Source organism: Balaenoptera musculus, chromosome 10, assembly GCF_009873245.2.
Source record: "Balaenoptera musculus isolate JJ_BM4_2016_0621 chromosome 10, mBalMus1.pri.v3, whole genome shotgun sequence".
Taxonomy (NCBI): Eukaryota; Metazoa; Chordata; class Mammalia; order Artiodactyla; family Balaenopteridae; genus Balaenoptera; species Balaenoptera musculus.
The window spans coordinates 45,762,153-45,781,875 of NC_045794.1; the positions used below are offsets into that span (position 1 = coordinate 45,762,153).

The 19,723-nt window shown below is 41.7% G+C and overlaps 1 protein-coding gene across 1 annotated transcript in view; it reads right to left on the bottom strand.

The window, feature by feature from the left end:
* Positions 1-16,204, bottom strand: part of LOC118901936 (BOLA class I histocompatibility antigen, alpha chain BL3-7-like) — a 46,211-nt gene extending 30,007 nt beyond the window's left edge. Inside the window, exons 1-2 of the mRNA XM_036865784.1 lie at positions 16,042-16,204; positions 1,987-2,078 (exon numbers count right to left, since the gene is read on the bottom strand). Of these exons, the coding sequence (XP_036721679.1) occupies positions 1,987-2,023 (37 nt within the window). The 5' untranslated portion in view covers positions 2,024-2,078; positions 16,042-16,204. The remainder of the gene's footprint in view (positions 1-1,986; positions 2,079-16,041) is intronic.
* Positions 16,205-19,723: the final 3,519 nt, after the last annotated feature.

Consider the following 19,723-nt stretch of genomic DNA (forward strand, 5'->3'; position numbering starts at 1 on the left):
AGGTACATTCTTTCTATACCCACTTTTGTTGAGTTTGTTTGTAATGCTTTTTCTGCACCATTGAGATGACCATATGATTTTTATCCCTCATTTTGTTAATGGGGTGTATCACACTGATTGACCTGCAGATGTTGAACCACCCTTGCATCCCTGAAATAAATCCCACTTGATTATGGTGTATGATCCGTTTAATGTATTGTTGAATTCAGTTTGCTAATATTTTGTTGAGGATTTTTGCATGTATATTCATCAGGGATACTGGCCTGTAATTTTCTTTATTTGTAGTGTGTCCTTGTCTGGTTTTTGTATCAAGGTTATGCTAGCCTCATAAAATGAATCTGGAGTTTGAGAAGGATTGGTATTAGTTCTTCTTTAAATGTTTGGTAGAATTCACCAGTGAAGCCACCTGGCCCTGGACTTTTGTCTGTTGGAAGGTTTTTGATTACTGATTCAATCTCTTTACTAGTACAGGCATACCTTGGAGATATTGCAGGATCAGTTCCAGACCACTGTAATAAAGCAAATATCGAAACAAAGCAAGTCACAAATTTTTTGGCTTCCCAGTGCATATGAAAGTTATGTTTAGACTATATTGTAGTCTATTAAGTGTGAAATAGCATTATGTCTAAAAAAAAACAATGTACATACCTTAATTTTAAAATATTTTATTGCTAAAAAATGCCAAAACAACATAATAGTAACATGGAAGATCACTGATCACAGATCACTGTAACAAAAAGTAATGAAGAAATTTGAAAAATTACAAGAATTACCAAAACGTGACACGGAGACACAAAGTAAGCAAATGCTGTTAGAAAAATAGGGCTGATAGACTTGATCAATGCAGGGTTGCCACAAACCTTCAATTTGTAAAAATCACAGCATCTGTGAAGCGCAATAAAGCCAAGCTCAGTAAAATGAGGTATGCTTCTAATGGGATTCCTCAGATTTTCTATTTCTTCATGACTTAGTCCTGGTAGGTTGTATGTTTCTAGGAATTTATCCATTTCTTCTAGGCTGTCCAAGTTGTTGGCATATAATTGTTCACAGTAGTCTCTTGAGGTACCAGGTGTTAACATCTCCTCTTTCATTTCTGATTTTATTTGAGTCCTCTTTTTTCCTTGGTGAGTCTAGCTACAGGTTTGTCTATTTTATCTTTTTTAAAAAAAATAAAAACTAGCTCCTAGTTTCACTGTTCTTTTCTATTGTTTCTCTGTTTTATTTATTTATACTCTGATATTTATTTTCTTCCTTCTACTTACATTAGGTTTAGCTTGTTCTTCTTTTTCTAGTTCCTGGAGGTGTAAAGTTAGGTTATTTGAAATCTTTCTCATTTCTTAACGTAGGCATTTGTCACTATGAACTTCCCTTTTAGAATTACTTTCGCTGTATCCCATAGGTTTTGTATTTAGTATATTGTATTTCCATTTTCATTCGTCTCTGGGTATTTTTTATTTTCTCTTTTTATTTCTTCTTTGACCTGTTGATTATTCAGTAGCATATGTTTAAGCTCTACATGTTTATGAATTTTCCAGTTTTCCTCTTATCATTGATTTCTAGTTTCACACCACTGTGGTCAGAAAAGATTCTTGACATGATTCGATCTTCTTAAATTTATTAAGACTTGTTTCATGCCTGACATATACTCTATCTTGGAGAATATTCCATGTGCACTTGAGAAGAATGTGTATTCTGTTACTTTTGGATGGAATGTTCTATACATGTGTGTTAAGTCTATCTGGTCTAACTTGTCATTTAAGGCCAATGTTTCCTTACTGATTTTCTGTCTGCATGATTTATCCATTGATGAAAGTGGGGAATTAAGGTCTCCTATTATTGTATTGCTGTCTATTTCTCCCTTTAGGTCGGTTAATATTTACTTTAAGTGCTCCTAAAACCTGCCCCCTTTCTTATCTCTGTTAGTAACACCACCCAGTCACCCAAAACAGAAACTGAGAGTCACCTATTCACAATTACTTCCCTCACCTCTCATATTTAGCCAATTTCCAAACTCTGGCACCATCTCCTGGATCCACTTGATCTTCTCAGCTCCTGTCCTCTCTTCTCCACTCCCATCACTGATAGGCAGAGAATTTAGTTAATGGGACAAGACGTCCAGAGTTCTTTTTTGCCTCCAGCAGAGCAATTGGCTATGTCCACGATGATTGCTCTGTTGGCCTATCAGCCTTTATCCCTGAATAACTAAAATCTCTAACCTATCCTTGATGAACACGTAGTGTGAGTGAGAAATAAACCATTGTTTCAAGCTATTAAGATTTGGGGGTTGTTTCTTACCCATCATACCCATCTCTATCCTGATTTCAACATCTTCTGCACTACTACAACAGCCCCCTAACAAGTGTCTCTCCCTCCACTCTAAATCCCCTGTATTTTCCAAAGTGCTACCAGAGTTACCTTTATAAAACAATCATTCCATTTCTCTGATGAAAATCTTCAGAGGTTCCTTTTTGCCTCAAAACATTCCAAAGTCCTTAATATACCTCTTAAAGCCTACCGCAAAATTAGGCTCTATATACATTCTCTCCAGCCACTCAAAATAATGCTACCTCTCCATACATACCATAGTTTTAATACTCCTGAGTCTTTGCCCAGGCTAGTCTATCTGCTTTGAAATGCATTCCCACCCTATACCACCCCACCCTACCTCTGTCTGCCTAGCCAAACAATACCACTTGGCAACTGTCCCTCCCCATTTTCTCAACAGCTATTCAAATTTCTGTCTCTTCTCAAGGACCCTATTTTGCCAATGCTCTTTATTGGAACACACTAGCCCCCTAACCCAAAAGGATAAGTCTCCTAGATCACAAGGAATATCAGGGCTTTAAGGTAGGAGCTCCCTCAAATTCCTTTGTTCAGTTACCAAACATTTGTCCCCACCCCTTCTTGACCTTTTCCTCTATCTTAATAAAGGAAAGAATTTCACTCCATTATCACCACTCTCTAATGTCTTTTGCTAATTCCCCGAACATATAAATAAGCTCAAGTCTCTCATCTTAAAAAACTCTTCCTTGGGACTTCTCTGGCGGTCCAGTGATTAAGACTCTGTGCTTCCAGTGCAGGGGACACGGGTTTGATCCCTGGTCCGGGAAGATCCCACATGCCGCGGAGCAACTAAGCCTGTGCGCCCCAACTACTGAGCCTGAGCTCTAGAGCCCACAAGCCACAACTACTGAGCACGTGCGCCCTAGAGTCTGTGCACCGCAACTACTGAGCCTGCGCGTCACAACTACTAAAGCCCGTGCGCCTACAGCCCGTGTTCCGCAACAAGAGAAGCCACCACAACGAAGAGTAGCCCCTGCTCGCCACAACTAGAGAAAGCCCATGCATAGCAACATAGACCCAAAACAGCCATAAATTAATTAATTTTTAAAAATTCAATATATTAAAAAAAAAAGCCCCTACCTACCTTTCTAGCCTTTTCTATAAATAATTCCCACAAACATCCCATGTGTAGGCATATCCTGTCCTTGAAGTTTGTCAAAGGCATCATGCTGCTCTGCTCTACACCTCCACCGTTTATGTAGGTAGTTCCTCCCCTACAGGTAGCTCTCTTCCTTATACCTGTCTACCTGGTTAACTCTTGTTGGCCCTTCAAGATTCATAACCCCCTGACAGAAAGTCTTTCCAGATCTCCATTGTACTTCCAAAGCACTTTGTGCATTCCTCTAGCTCAGAGTTCATCAGCCTGCAGTATCCTGACTGACTTCTCTAAGTTCTTTGAAGGTAAGGATTATGTCTTGTTTTTTTACACCCCCAGCACCTAATACTTCGTAACTATTCATATGCTAGTTGAATTAATGAATCCACTGAGACTCAATTCAAACTTCACCTTCTCTGAAAAGTTGAATCTGAAACTGTTATTTAGAATTAAGCATTCTTCCTCCTGCTTTCATATTACATTTTATTACCACCTTGTAACACTCATAACCTTGTAATTTATTTACTCTTTTGTAATCTATAAAAATAAAACACGAGCTCCTTGACAATAGGGACAATGTCGCATCTACCTTGGTATCTTTAGCATATAACACAATATCTAACCAAGAAACGGGCACCTATTAAATGTTTGAGTAAATGAGTAAGTTGCTCTTTCCATAAATTTTCCTGAGGTATTACCTGCCTTGAAGATCACTTTCTATTGTAAAAAATGGAGAGAAAGAAAAGAGAAACTAAGAGAAGACCTTCTAACAAAGAACTGTCCTGGAAAGAAAACATATAGGTGATGTTTATTTTAACAAAGACTAATAATAAACTGAGTTTCTCTGATTTCTAAGCTGGTACTATATGACAGGCTCATAGTGCACCAAAGCAAAAGCTGGGTTGGTAAGATGAAACAGTGGCAAGTGAATGCCTGTAATTCTTAATTGAAAATCTATCATCTTTTCAGAGGGCCTCAGGTGGCAGACTGCGTGTGTGCGTGTGTGCGTATGGCTAAATTTGTGTCCCCTACTGCGGGAAATGAGCAAAGCACAAGTCAACAATAAAGGACAGGACAGAACAGAGAGAACAGAAGAGACTCATGGCCTAAAACACATTATGGATCTGAACAGATCCTATAGCTGAATCCAGTCAGACTGCTAAACTGAAAAGACAACTGCTATTTCCCAACCTATAAGAAACTAATAGGCAGAAAAACATTTATGAAAGCAATGTTAATTCCAAAGAGAAAAAGGAAAAAAAAGAGAAAAATAAAGCACCATTTTATTCTCTGCCAATTATAACTTCAATGCTGTTTCTGTTACCTAACAGCACTAGAGAACATTATTTAGAGACTAGTAATTTGATCATGTTTAATATAGACCGTCCTTCTTCTGTGAGGTAGGCTATGCTTGCTGACTGTGGCCACCAAACAAATGTAAATACATCCCAGCTACATGGAAAAGTGTGCTCATTAATATCTGTAGATTACCTTTTGTCCTCTCTTCTGTTATTTATCTACCTATAACTACAGGTGAAGTAAAATACCTGAAGCTCGCCTAAGAATTCATTAAGCGCAGCTTCAATCTCAAGTGTTTACATTTTAATGAGTAAATGTATCAGGAGTATTACTGTATTTAACCTTGAGATATCTCCAAAAGTCAATTTTCCTGTAACCCTAAAAGGAAACAGACAACAAATACTCCATTTACATATAAGGACACTGATTCAGCAGAGTTCATGAGGGTAAACTCAGCACAGCTCAGAGAACTTCAAACAGGGTTTAAAAATTCAAGTCTCAAGCACTGGCTCTGATTTTACTCCCTCACAAAGCCTACACAGAAACTAAACAGGTTTGATTCCTTTCAGTAGTCCTATCTTATCAGTCAATCACACTTAATTTTTCAGCCATCACACTCATTCAATTAAAAAGAAAGAAAAATATTTCTGCACTATCATATAGGGAAAATACTCCAAGCCGCAAACCCTCGTTCGTCTTCCCTCTCTTTTCTGTCAAAAATACTGCTAAGGCAACTAAGCCATGTGCCACAACTACTGAGCCTCGCTCTAAAGCCCGTGAGCTACAACTACTGAGGCCCGAGTGCCACAACTACTGAAGCCCACGCGCCTAGAGCCCATGCTCGCAAAAGAGAAGCCAGCACACCACACATAGAGGTAGCCCCCGCTCACCGCCAACTAGAGAAAGCCCGCGTGCAGAAAGGAAGACCCAATGCAGCAATAAAAATTTTTTTTAAATTAAAAAAATACTGCTAGGACAGAGAGTAAAACACAAGAATAAACTTTAAACCAAATAACTCTGAAGGGGAAAATAAGAAGGAGAACTGGAAAGGGGGATAACTAATTTAGGCTGAAGATACCATGATAAAGGTAAAACTTTGGTAGTACAAGGCAACTTAGTTCAGGATTTCAGTTTGTTGGCCTTAGTATAGGGCAAAAACTTAGTTCACGGATTTCAGTTGTTGGCTTTGTATATGCTCTCTTTGCCCCAAATCAAGACTCTAACGATGATCTCTCTTGGGTTAAGTGTATCTAGGAGGGGCAAAACAACTGGCAAAGGGAATTCCCTGGTGTCCATTGTTAGGGGCTCTGTGCTTCCACTGCAGGTGCACGGGTTCAATCCCTTGTCGGGGAACTAAGATCCCGCGTGATGCGCCCCAAAAAAAAAAAAACTGACACAAATCACAATCTAGACACAGACCTCTAGAACATATGCCTCAAATTATCTAATTATTTTTCTTTCCTTCCTCTTTTCCTTACAGCTAGTAGAGGAATAAGACAAAAATCACATGCTCTAGAGCTCTTCTGGCACTGGAGAGATCACGATCCTAAGCAAATTTACTTCAGTGTGAGCAGAAAACTTAGAATGGAATGTACAGAGGTAACATGGTAAAGACAAAGAGGAAACCCAGCTTTGTGGAAACTGGTCCAAGAGAGGCAGACAAAATGAGAGTTTTGGGATGCCCTGAAGGTTCCAGAACATTACACCTAACGAAGGAAGGTTTCTGTGGTTTTCCAGTGGAGAGGCGTCCAGCCTGAAACAATGGTATACCCCGGGCAGCAAGGTGTGAAACAGGGAAGGTGAAGAACAAGTAATTCATCTGTAGCTTGAAGCCTAACCCTGAAAGCAAAGGGAAAACAGCAAAATGTAAGGCAGGTGAGATAAAGCAGCCAGATTTTAAAAACTATATATGGGCTTCCCATGGTGGCACAGTGGTAAGAATCTGCCTGCAATGCAGGGGAACAGGTTCGAGCCCTGGTCCGAGAAGATCCCACATGCCGCAGAGCAACAAAGCCGGTGACACCACAAACTGACCTGCGCTCTAGAGCCCCGCGAGCCACAACTACTGAGTTCACGTGCCACAACTGAAGCCCGCGTACCTAGAACCCATGTCCACAAGAGAGACACCACAGTGAGAAGCCCACGCACCACAACGAAGAAGTAGGCCCTGCTCGCCGCACCAGAGAAAGCCCACGCACAGCAATGAAGACCCACGCAGCAAAAATAAAAAATAAATAAATAAATAATTTAAAAAAAAAGAAAAAGATTCAAGAGAACTGCAGAGATAAGAGGCTACTTAACTTATGATTACTGGATATTAAAGAGTAAGAAGGATTCAAGTATGACATCCAGGTTTCTGGCTATGCAAACTAGTAGTATGATTCAAAGAAAAAAGAACTCAGAAAGAACAGATTTCCATGGAAAAATTATTTCTGCTGTGGGCATGTTGAGTCTGAGGTGCTGTGTAACAGTCAAATGGAGATGTTCAAGAGACCACTGAATAAATGAGCCTAGAGCTCAGGTAAGAGATCAGAACTGGAGACAGAGACTCACAAATTGCCAGCTTATAACAGATGCCAAGTGAAGCCATCAGGGTGGATGAGACTGACAAATAGAACACTGTTCTTCTAAATGTCATCCAAGACAACTGACCAGAGACATCACAAACACCTGGAATGTTTGTTAAAATACAAACTCCTGGGCTCCATCCCAAGCCTACTAAGTCAAAAATCTCTGGGGATAAGCCCAGGAACACACATTTCATTCATTCATTCCATAAATGTGTATTGAGGGACTATTCTAGGCATTAGGAATATAACAGATATAAAATAAACAAGGTTCCTGTCCCATAGGTTTTGGGTTCTAGGCATGGCCAGACTACAGGCAAGAAAACAAACAAGATAACTTGAGATAGTGTTAAGTGCTATGGAGAAAATAAAACAGAGAAATTTAGTGAAGCAATAGTAAGACAGGAAAGTGTGTACAAGGTAAGTCAGGAGCAGCTGCAGAGGCGAGATCATGAAGGCTTTTTTTTTTGTAAGCCACATTCTTAAATTCTCCAAGAGATGCTTATGCCTTTAAGGTTTAAGAATCAGAAGTAGGACTTCCCTGGTGGCGCAGTGGTTGAGAATCTGCCTGCCAATGCAGAGGACACGGGTTCGAGCCCTGGTCTGGGAAGATCCCACATGCCACGGAGCAACTGGGCCCGTGAGCCACAATTACTGAGCCTGCGCATCTGGAGCCTGTGCTCCGCAACAAGAGAGGCCGCGATGGTGAGAGGCCTGCGCACCGCGATGAAGAGTGGTCCCCACTTGCCGCAACTAGAGAAAGCCCTCGCACAGAAACGAAGACTCAACACAGTAATAAATAAATAAATAAATAAATAAAAGAACGTGAATTTCTTTAAAAAAAAAAAAAAAAAGAATCAGAAGTAAAGGGGAGAATACGACAGTAACCTTACGGAAAACAAATATTTAAGGGATGAGCAGGAGAAAAAGAGCCAGGAATGCAAGTGGAAAAGAAAGTAGTATCACTGAAACATTTCAAGAAAGAGAAGGGTCAATATGACAAACACGCCAGAAAACCTGAATTAAGATAAGGATGAAAAGGAGTCCGTTAGATTAACAAGGCCCACCATGTTCTTCCCACTGATTTTGATGGATGCTGGGAGCTGCTCCACCAATAGTATTAGAAACACTAAGTGACCACTTCTCGTAGGTGTGTATATTCACCTGTTACCCATCCATAGCACATTGTTTCCTAGAAGTTATCAGCTGGTTACTAGTCCTAGATCTTCTTCTTCCCTTCTCCCACAGAATCAAAAAGGAGAAAATATAATTTGTGAGTATAGGGAGAAAAAATGTATTTCAAATGTATCCCTTATTAAGTTTGGATTGTCACTGCCTTGATTACTTTCCTCCTAGTTCTGTTATAAAGCTTACACAAGTCTGAACCACCCTTCTCCAAGGAAGTATTCCCCATAATGCTGCTCATGTGCCAAAACCACGCACAAATTCTTACAACTGGCACATCCAACAAAAACACAGCCCCCACAAAAATATGAACTGCATACCTGGAAAATCTAGTCTTTTAATATGAATGTTGACCACTTTAAGGTCCGATCAGCTTTTAAGAAAGAGAAAAGTGCTTTGCAGATATGAAATATGGTTTTGATCATTATTAATAATAAACACTGAGGCACAAATGTTGTTATCAACATGAAATATACCAAAAACATCCATACATGGAAGATAATGAATCAAGTGGCAAAGGAAACTAGCTAATAATGTTAAAAGTCTATCTCTACTCTGTACACTAGACAAGAATTGTATGGAAGACTAATAGTGGGAGCAAAATTACCTCCAAAAGATCAAGATAGCACTTGACTAGTCCGCAAACCAGCTTTTTCTCTTTCTTTTCCCACTACAGACTCACAACCAATAAATATCAATTAGAAATAAACTATTTTATTAAACTTAGAAGGTTTTGCATAGCACAGGAAACTGTAAACAAAACAGAAAACCCTCAGAATGGGAGAAAATATTTGCAAATGAGGAAACCAACAAGGGATTAATCTCCAAAATATGTAAACAGCCATGCAGCTCAATATCGAAAAAACAAACAACTCAATCAAAAAACAGGCAGAAGAGGGACTTCCCTGGTGGCACAGAGGTTAAGAATCCGCCTGCCAATGCAGGGGACACGGGTTCGAGCCCTGGTCCGGGAAGATTCCCACATGCCACGGAGCAACTAAGCCCATGCGCCACAACTACTGAGCCTGTGCTCTAGAGCCCGCGAGCCACAACTACTGAGACCGCTCGCCTAGAGCCCATGCTCTGCAACAAGAGAAGGCACTGCAATGAGAAGCCCACACACCGCAACTAAGAGTAGCCCTCGCCCGCCGCAACTAAAGAAAGCCCACGCGCAGCAACAAAGACCCAACACAGCCAAAAATAAATAATAAATAAATTAATTTTTTTTAAAATGGGCAGAAGATCTAAACAGACATTTCTCCAAAGAAGACATACAGATGGCTAAAAAGAACATGAAAAGATGCTCAACATCATCTAATTATTAGAGAAATGCAAATCAAAACTACAATGAAGTATCACCTCATACCGGTCAGAGTGGCTATCATCAAAAAATCTACAAACAAAAAATGATGGAGACGGTGCAGAAAAAAGGGAACCCTCCTACGCTGTTGGTGCGAATGTAAATTGGTACAGCCACTACGGAGAACAGTATGGAGGTTCCTTAAAAAACTAAAATAAACCCAGCAATCCCACTCCTGGGCATATACCTGGAGAAAACCATAAGTCAAAAAGATACATGCACCCCAATGTTCACTGCAGCACTATTAACAATAGCCAAGACATGGAAGCAATCTAAATGTCCATCATCAGAGGAATGGATAAAGAAGATGTGGTACATATATACAATGGAATATTACTCAGCCATAAAAAAGAACAAAATAATGCCATCTGCAGCAACATGGATGGACCCAGAGATTGTCATATTGAGTGAAGTAAGTCAGACACAGAAAGACAAATATCATATGTTTATATGTGGAATCTAAAAAAAAGGGTCCAATGAACTTATTTACAAAACAGAAATAGAGTCACAGATGTAGAAAACAAACTTATGGTTACCAAGTGGGAAAGAGGGGGAAGGGATAAATTGGGAGGCTGGGATTGACATACACACACTATTATATATAAAATAGGTAACTCATAAGAACCTACTATATAGCACAGGGAACTCTACCTAATACTCTGTAATGACCTATATGGGAAAAGAATCTAAACAAGAGTGGATATATGTATAACTGATTCACTCTACGGTACAGCAGAAACTAACACAACACTGTAAATCAACTATACTTCAATAAAAATTAATTTTAAAAAAAAGAGAAAGAAACTGAGTTATTTTAAACCCTGCTGATTACCTCACTTATCTTTACACTTCTAGGTCTACAGGATAAGGACTTAAGCTGAGATCTTTTGGGACCTGAGTAACTGTGTAGGTGCAAACCTATAGTTTTTACTTGCCTGCAAAAAATTTTGAGGTCTTCAATGAAAAGCAAAAACAAGCTGCAAAACACATTATTAACGCCTTTAGAGCATTGGGCTAAGTCAGGGAAGAGACCTTACAAAAGCATTTAACCACTAGCTTCATTTTTTTTCCCCAAGAAAATACTGGGAAAGGCCTGAAAAGTACCTCCCAGGAAAAATCAAAGTCTTTGACAATTTAGAAAAGCAAGCAAGCAGTTAAAGGGACCGAAAAGATTTTTTGTTTTCTTGTGGTGTACAAACTAAGGAGGAATAGAATAAAATGAGTCCTTTAAAAATACCAAAAGTGTTTTGACTATTGGGAGACATGACTGCCTGAGGCTTTTTTACCTTTTTTCCTTATTCTCTCTCTCATCTCAAGGCTGGGGTTCCCAATCTGATCAGTTCTTTTTTTAAAAGCACAGTTAAGTACTCTGGGAAACTTACTGTCAAAACTAGAAAACTGAAACAGCTTTCCCAGTATAGGTTCAAACAACTGGACTGAACAACTCATAAGAGATCTTGCAGAAAAGCAAAAAGAGGGGACTTCCCTGGTGGTCCAGTGGTAAAGACTCCACGCCCCCAACGCAAAGGGGCTGGGTTCTATCCTTAGTCAGGAAACTAGCTCCCACATGCATGCCACAATTAAGAGTCCACATGCCGCAACTAAGAGCCCACATGCCACAACTAAGGGATTCCGCATGCCGCAACAAAGTTCCCACATGCCGCAACTGAGACCCAGTGCAGCCAAAGAAATAAATAAATATTAAAAAAAAAAAGAAGAAAAGCAAAAAGAACACCTGGATTTAGGAAACATCCCAGAATCTTTCCTTTCATACCACCTAAGTAAAAATGATGAAACCACTGCAGGTTATTATACTTAGGGCTTTCAACACCAATTTTTTTTAAGTGTTAGAGAAAATAGATACACACTAAGGAAATCTAAGGGAACTCAAAGAGGAGTTAAAACAGATCAAGGTTAAGAAATCTTTCCTATCTATATCTGTTTTCAGAAATAAATTCAAACTTAAGAAGGGGGACTTCCCTGGTGGCACAGTGGTTAAGAATCTACCTGCCAATGCAGGGGACACAGGTTCATCCCCTGGTCCAGGAAGATCCCACATACCATGGAGCAACTAAGCCCGTGCGCCACAACTACTGAGCCTGTGCTCTAGAGCCCGCGAGCCACAACTACTGAGCCTGTGCGCCACAACTACTGAAGCCCGCGCGCCTAGAGCCCGTGCTCCGCAACAAGAGAAGCCACTGCAATGAGAAGCCCGCGCACCACAACGAAGAGTAGCCCCCGCTCACCACAACGAGAGAAAGCCTGCGTGCAGCAACAAAGACCCAGCGCAGCCAACAAAAAAAAAAAAAAAAAAAAAAAAAACTTAAGAAGGAATGGACAGAGTAACTTTATTGGAGAGATGGAACAAGTGCTACACTGCTAAAGTGACAATCATGGTAAGAACAAAAGGTAACCACTAAAAGACAATTAAGTGGCATGTTTTCTACAGACAGTGAAAAGGATACAGCTGAAGGAAAATACTAAAGTCACTGTGTATGAAGAGTATCTCTAAAATTAGACCCACCAACTGTATTCATGCACACATATTCAAGCCATGAGTCCAGTTATTTTTCCTACTTATAAGTTGGCAGCACATTCCACAGAGGGACACTCAGAGTCCTTTATCCCATCTTACAAGTAGGCATAGGGGGAAAAAAACAAAACAAAACACACACACACAGACAAATACACACACACACAGAATTTCACAAAATTCTCTCCTCTGTACTTCCTGGGACCATGTAACCAAAATGCAACACTTTTTATCCCTTCCTCAAAATCTGCTTTTTCCTGAAAGCTTTCCTTGAGTTCATGAAGAGATCTGGTACAGGAATAAGCAATGCATCATTCAGAAACCATTACCTATACTGAAACATTGTCAGTACTCAGTACAGTATTTATCTCTAAGAGGTGAGAACACGGCATAGAGATGTTTGAATGTCTCTGGGTCCTGAGAAAGACTTCTTAGAAACTTTGTGAAAGGATTTTAAGAGAGACAAGAGAAATGAGGTAGAAGCCTTTATTAATGTGCCAAAATTATGTCAGGAATTATCCACAAAATGAGAATATACCTCTTTACAATAATAATAACTGAACCAGATCCAGTCCAACAGATACAAGTTCCCCAATTCTCCCACTCCCACTTCCCACTCAAACCGTTCTCTCATGGGCCTGGAAGCTTTCAATGTCCTGGCAAAAGTTTAAGCAAAAACCTAGCTTTGCAACCAGCATTCCTACAAAGTGTTAAAAGCACTACCTCGCCCGCTTTGCCTTCCTAAGCTGGAAAACAGTTGCCAGGACTGACCCAAAGAGAAATCTCATCCAGGCCACTCTAGCCAGAAGATCAATGAAGGTAACAAATACACCAATCAAGAAATGAGAAAGGAAAAAATAAATGAGGGATAAACCACACAACTCAGGGGGCCTGCTCTTTTTACCCTCAAACTTAATATAATTTAGTTGCTAAAAATGACCCCACAAATGGATTTGTAGAAAAAAGGATCAGATGTTCCCCAAAACCGAACACTCCACCATTGTTAAAGAAAGCTATTCTTCCAAGTTTTCAAGCTCAACTGTCTCCACATGAATGGGGGAAAAAAATCTAACCCATACAGCCCAGACCATAAATATTAACATCTTCAGTGTACTGAAAAATTCAAAGTGGAACCAGCCTACTCAGTTCTCTGAGGCCAAAGAGGTAAGGATGGTGATGTTCGTCTCATCAGAGATGTGAACAAACCTCAAGGCAAGAGCCTGAAACAGTAAAAATTCTAGCCACATGAAATCTGAGATAATCTTCCTCGGAGACCACCAACACCACACTCCATCCTCTCTGCCTTCAAAGTGCTTTCACTCAATGACCTGAAAGCACAAGACTTCTGTCAAAACAGAAACGTGGCAAGAACTCACACAAAAAAAACTCAAGTTCTTCCAGTAAATACCTTACAAAATCCTAGTGGAAATACATGTCTCTCATTTATGACAATGAGAGAGTTCAAGAATAAAACTCCTCTTCTTGGGGACTTCCCTGGTGGTTCAGTGGTAAAGAATCTGCCTTACAACACAGGGGACGCGGGTTTGAACCCTGGTCAGGGAACTAAGATCCCACATGCCACGGGGCAACTAACCCTGTGTGCCACAGCTACCGAGTTCGCACGCCTCAACTAGAGGCCACGCGCTCTGGAAGCTGTGCACCACAACTACAGAGCCCACGCACCCTGGAGCCCGCACGCCACAACTAGAGAGAAGCCCACACACCACAACCAAGAGCCCGCATGCCTCAACGAAGATCCCCCCCTGTGCCGCAACTAAGACCCGACACAGCCAAAAATAAAAATAAAACAAATAAATCTTTAAAAAAAAAAACCTCTTCTTTACCTATTCAATCTATAAATTTGTTGAGCACCTACTGCATATCAAGGGCTATACTAAGGGCTGAGGATACAGCAACTAACAAAACAAGACCATCTAAACCTCATGAAACTTACACTCTAATGCGGGAGACTAAATATGTATAGTATGTTATAGGTTGATAAGGGGTAAGGAGGAAAATAAAGCAAAATGGGATAGGAAGTTATGTAAATATATGTGGAGGAATGGCTTTGCAATATAGATAGCTGAAGAAATGTCACTGTTAGAGTGAAGCCCTCTATTTGAGTAAAGCCCTGAAGGTGAGGGCACAAGGCTATGCAGGTTTACACGGAAAAGGTGATCCATGAAGACCCAAGTGCCAACTGCTGAGGCAGAAGTGTGCCTGATGTGCTCAAGGAACAGAGCGGAGACCAGTGAATATGTTTGGGGCGGGAGGGGGGGGGAGGGGGAGGTTGCTACATATCTTGGACTTTAAAGACGACTGTAAAGTCTCTGATTTTTATTCTGATAGAGGAAGGTAACCAACTCCTCTTCAGACTTCTTTCAATTAAAAAAAATCAGGCACCCTATTCTTATATGTGCAAGTTTTTTAATTTTTGTTTTAAATTGAAGATCTACAGTGTAGATCCTAGAGTGGACGCGAAACTGGAACTTAAACTCTGAAATACAACTTTCGCTGACAGTTCATCCGACCTTCAAGAAAGATTCTCTGTTCTCTCAACCCTGTGGAGAACTGCAACAGGGAGGAAAAATACAACTAAAAGTGAACTGAATGGACTAACTACTACCACCTTCCACCACTATTTAAGCCGTTTCAGTCTTGATGTCCCAGACTCCAAAAAGGGGGGAAAAAACAGGAGAAATAAAACGAGAGGTGAAAAAAAAAAAACATTAGGAAGAAAGAGGAGCCATAAACAACTGATTCAAGTGCCAATTTGACTATCCAAAAATACAATAAAAAGGCAAGGAATGTGTGACATTCTTGAAGTGGAACCTGTCACCTCCCTCCTCCCCAGTCTCCATGCTGCCTACCAACATAGACAAGGCTCAGGCGTCTCAATTTTGGTTAAGTCTCTTTGAAAATATATATATAAAAGGACATTCATCCAACTGAGAGCTGAATTTAAATTTTCCAACACCTCCCTTTGATTTAATGAACCTCTGGGACTGTTATTCGATCATTTCTCATCATTATCCAAGAACAATTCACTTTGAGTGAATAAATATTCTGTGGACTTACTAGGCTAATGGTCACAAACGTTGAAATTTTGGGTTCTACAGGTAACCGAAATCGAGAAGAGTTTTCAGAGCCTCAAGAGTTAGTTACGAGCTTAGCGTAGGCCCAACTTTTAAGCTCCAGAACCATCTCCCTGTACGTTCCAACTCAAATCTCTGTCCAATGAACTCGGACACCAGCATAATCTGAAACACTCCAACACCTTTCCCTCCCATTTTTCCAAGGCTCAAAGGAAAACGGAGACCCAAGAAACACATGGAGCTAGTCACCCCCGAGCACCACAAGGGCGCAACAGTTTTTAGGTCCCACCGCACAGGCCACAGGTGGCGCCAGCCCCACACCCTCAGCCCCGCGCCCCTCGCTTCTCGCCTGCGCTCCCCGACCACACTTGGGGCGTCTCTGGCCTCGGGGCCGTCCTTCACGGGAGGCTCGGGCCCTGACCCACCGCCCGCGGGTCCGGGAAGTACCAGCGCGGGGACCCAGACCGGGGGCCTCCGCCCGCCCGGCAGCCCGCGCGGCCGCCACGCCCCCTCCCCACGGGCCGCCCGCGCTGCCCGCCCCCTTGGCCGGGAGGTGGCCTCACCTCACGCGGGCCGTAGCGGGGAGGGCGCCCGCGTTTCCGCCCGCCGCCCGGGCTCACGGCCGCTCGGCTGCGGCTCGGCCCCGACGGCCGGCGGCGGCGCGCTTCTGGGGGCGGACTCTTCTCGGCCGGGGTTTCCCCGGGGCCCAGGGCGGGGGAGTAGGGGGGACTGGGGCGGGGGAGGGGAAAGGGGCTTGGGAAGGAGGGGGGAGAGGGGGAGAAAAGGGAGGAACCAAACCCGGAACGGGAGAAAAGGGGGGAGGGGGAAAATCAGAAGGGGAAGAAAGGCCCAGAGTCCGCCCCCCGCTGCGGCCTGCGCGCTACGTCACCACGTCCGGCGTAATCGTCACCGCGTCTTGCGCCCGGAGCGTCCCTGCTTCCTGTGTGCATGTCTCCACGCCTACAGACGCCCCTTGCCTACTCACCCACCTCCCCAGCCCGCACGCACACGCTGTGCTGTCCGACACACGCGTTCGCTCTGTCGCCTTCGCGTTACCTGTGTCTTCAGCCGCCAGTGCAGATCCACTGCGACCCTCAGTTCACCTGAAGCCCATCAAGTCTGTCAGATTCACCCTTGATTTAAACATAATACTAATAACTGTAGTTTAAGTTTACAGAGCACTTTCAAAGTAGCCTTTCACTTAGGACAGTGACTCCTGCTCCCGAAACAGTATATATGCAGTAAATATTTGTGGTATAAATGGATAAAGATCATGTGGTAGGTAAATGTCCATTTTTTCCAGATGTAAAAATTTAAGTAAAGTAGGTTTAAGTACATCCCATTTAAAATCACTTCTTCCCGCCACCACCCTCTAACCTACAGTTCTCTTTTAAAAAGTCATCTTAAATTTGCAACCTCCCTGACCAAGTGAGAGAGTGGCATGGACATATATACACTACCAAATGTAAAACCGATAGCAAGTGGGAAGCAGCCGCATAGCACAAGGACATCAGCTCTGTGCTTTGTGACCACCTAGAGGGGTGGGATAGGGAGGGTGGGAGGGAGTCGCAAGAGGGAGGAGATATGGGGATATATGTATATGTATAGCTGATTCACTTTGTTACAAAGCAGAAACTCACACACCATTGTAAAGCAATTATACTCCAATAAAGATGTTAAAAAAAAAAAAGAAAAATTTGCAACCTCCCCACACTGACCATTCTAGGCAGAATCAATCTAGCTACTAATTACATGTATTTGCATCGTTTCTTGACCAACTCCCTCAAAGAAGCATTGTAGTCTTACATTGATAGAATTCAACCATTAAATATTTACTATGTGACAGGAACTGCAGTAGGAAACAAAAAAATTATAGTATAATGTAAGTGCTATAATAGAGAGGTGTTCAATGTGCTATGGAAACACAAGAAGGAGCAATTAGTTCCTAGATGTAAGAGATTAAGTAAGCTACAGAGAAGCTAAAGGTGAAATTTCAGTTAACCTTGAAGAATATAAGTAGGAGTTCATCAGAAAGGCAAGAATGGAGATTCCAGAAAGGTCATAGAGGTAAGAACTTCTCCTTTCCTTCAAGAATCAGCAAGTTCCAGGGGCTTGCCTGGTGGCGCAGTGGTTGAGAGTCTGCCTGCCAATGCAGGGGACACGGGTTCGAGCCCTGGTCTGGGAAGATCCCACATGCCGCGGAGCAACTGGGCCCGTGAGCCACAATTACTGAGCCTGCGCGTCTGGAGCCTGTGCTCCGCAACAAGAGAGGCCACGATAGTGAGAGGCCCGCGCACTGCGATGAAGAGTGGCCCCCGCTTGCCGCAACTAGAGAAAGCCCTCGCACAGAAACGAAGACCCAACACAGCCATAAATAAATAAATTTAAAAAAAAATGCAAACCTTTAAAAAAAAAAAAAAAAAAAAAAGAATCAGCAAGTTCCAGGTTTTCAAGTTGGAGGCAGGAGATAATGACAGCCAGGAGGAAATAATGGCTAATATTTGTGTTATGTATGTATGTATATAGAATATGTAGCATTCTACAGCTATTATTTCCATTTAATCCTCAAAACAACAGGTATTACTGTTATGCTCATTTTGTAAGATAAGGAGCCCTGAGGCACCAAAATCCCAGATTTTGAACTGAGACAGTTTATCTTCGAAGCCTGCTCTTAATCACTGCACTATTAGAAATGTAACTGGAAAGGGCAGGTTTCAAAGGACCTGTGTGTCGTAATGCAGAGTGAAACAGTTGGGTCTTTTAGGGACAAATGCAGTAACTGAAGAACAGCTAAGGCAGAAACATGAGGCATCCAGCCCTAAGAGAAGCCCTCCTCTGTTTCCCCCGCTTTTGCTAACCTCTTTTTCCCCAACTATTTGCCAGCGAGAAGGGGAGCAACTGAAGTCTTCAGATGTGAGGGGGTCTGGGAACTACATACTGTAGTTAAGACATGAAACAAATAGCAGTATAACTACCTCCCCCAACCTCAAGATAAAGTTATATCCATGAATGAAATTAGGAATATTAAAATGTTAGATATAAGATCAGTCCCTGTAGACTGGGAAACTATTAGAGAGTGACTACTAATAGGTACAGGGTTTCTTTTGGGGATGATGAAAATATTCTTAGTGGTGGTGGTTGCACAACTCTGTGAATGTAGTAAAAACCGCTGAATTATATACTCTAAAGGGTGAATTTTATGCTCTGTGAATTATATCTCAATAAAACCCTTATGTTATAAATAAATAAATTTATACTAGAAACTGAATAATAAATCTACTTCTATCACAGTGCTTAAAAAAGAAGAGGGGCTTCCCTGGCGGTCCAGTGGTTAAGACTCTGTGCTTCCAATGCAGGGGGCTCTGGTTCGATCCCTCGTTGGGGAACTAAGATCCCACATGCCACTCGGCAAAAAAAAAGAAAAAAGAAAAAAGATCAGCCCCTGTTGAAGGGGCTAAGAAACTGTGACACACAAAAATTCAATCTAGGTGACTTGAGTGTAACTTCTTATAACCAGCCTGTAAGCCTGTATTCTAGAATTTATTCACTCAATAAATATGTTTTAAACACCTATATTATATTGTAGGTCCTATGTGCAATGCTGGAATATAGTGGTAAGCAGCAGAGATGACTTAAGTGACTGCACTACAGATGGTGATTGGGGACATGGCCTCTAAGAAAGGAGAGTCCAGAAGGGCAAATATTGGCAGAATTTCTTCAGCACATCTAGAGGTGAGGGTACTCTGGCCCACAAACAAACCTATGTAGCAAGAATAATAATAAACTTTTATTAAGCCACTTACTCTGTGCCAGCCACTGTAAAGTGCTTTACAAAATTATTTAAATCTCAAAACTCTCAGATAATCAATACAGATCTATAATTACATATTAAAAATCCATAGGGCCAGACATGTTTCAGAATTCAGAAAATTTCAACTTTTAGAAAGGAAAAATGGAGAATTCCCTGGTGGTCCGGTGGTTACGACTCTGCACTTCCACTGCCGAGGGCCCAGTTTCAATGCCTGGTCGAGGAACTAAGATCCCACCAGCCGAGGGGAAGATCCCGCAAGACGCACAGCGCAGCGAAAAGAAAAGAAAAAGAAAAGAAAGGTAAAATGGTAGGTATACTGTATATCGTATAACACCCCTAGGGGTAGCATCCCATAATCAAGTAATGAAGACCCAACACAGCCAAAAATAAATTAAAAACAAAAAACAAAAAACAACAACCTGCATGACAATGCC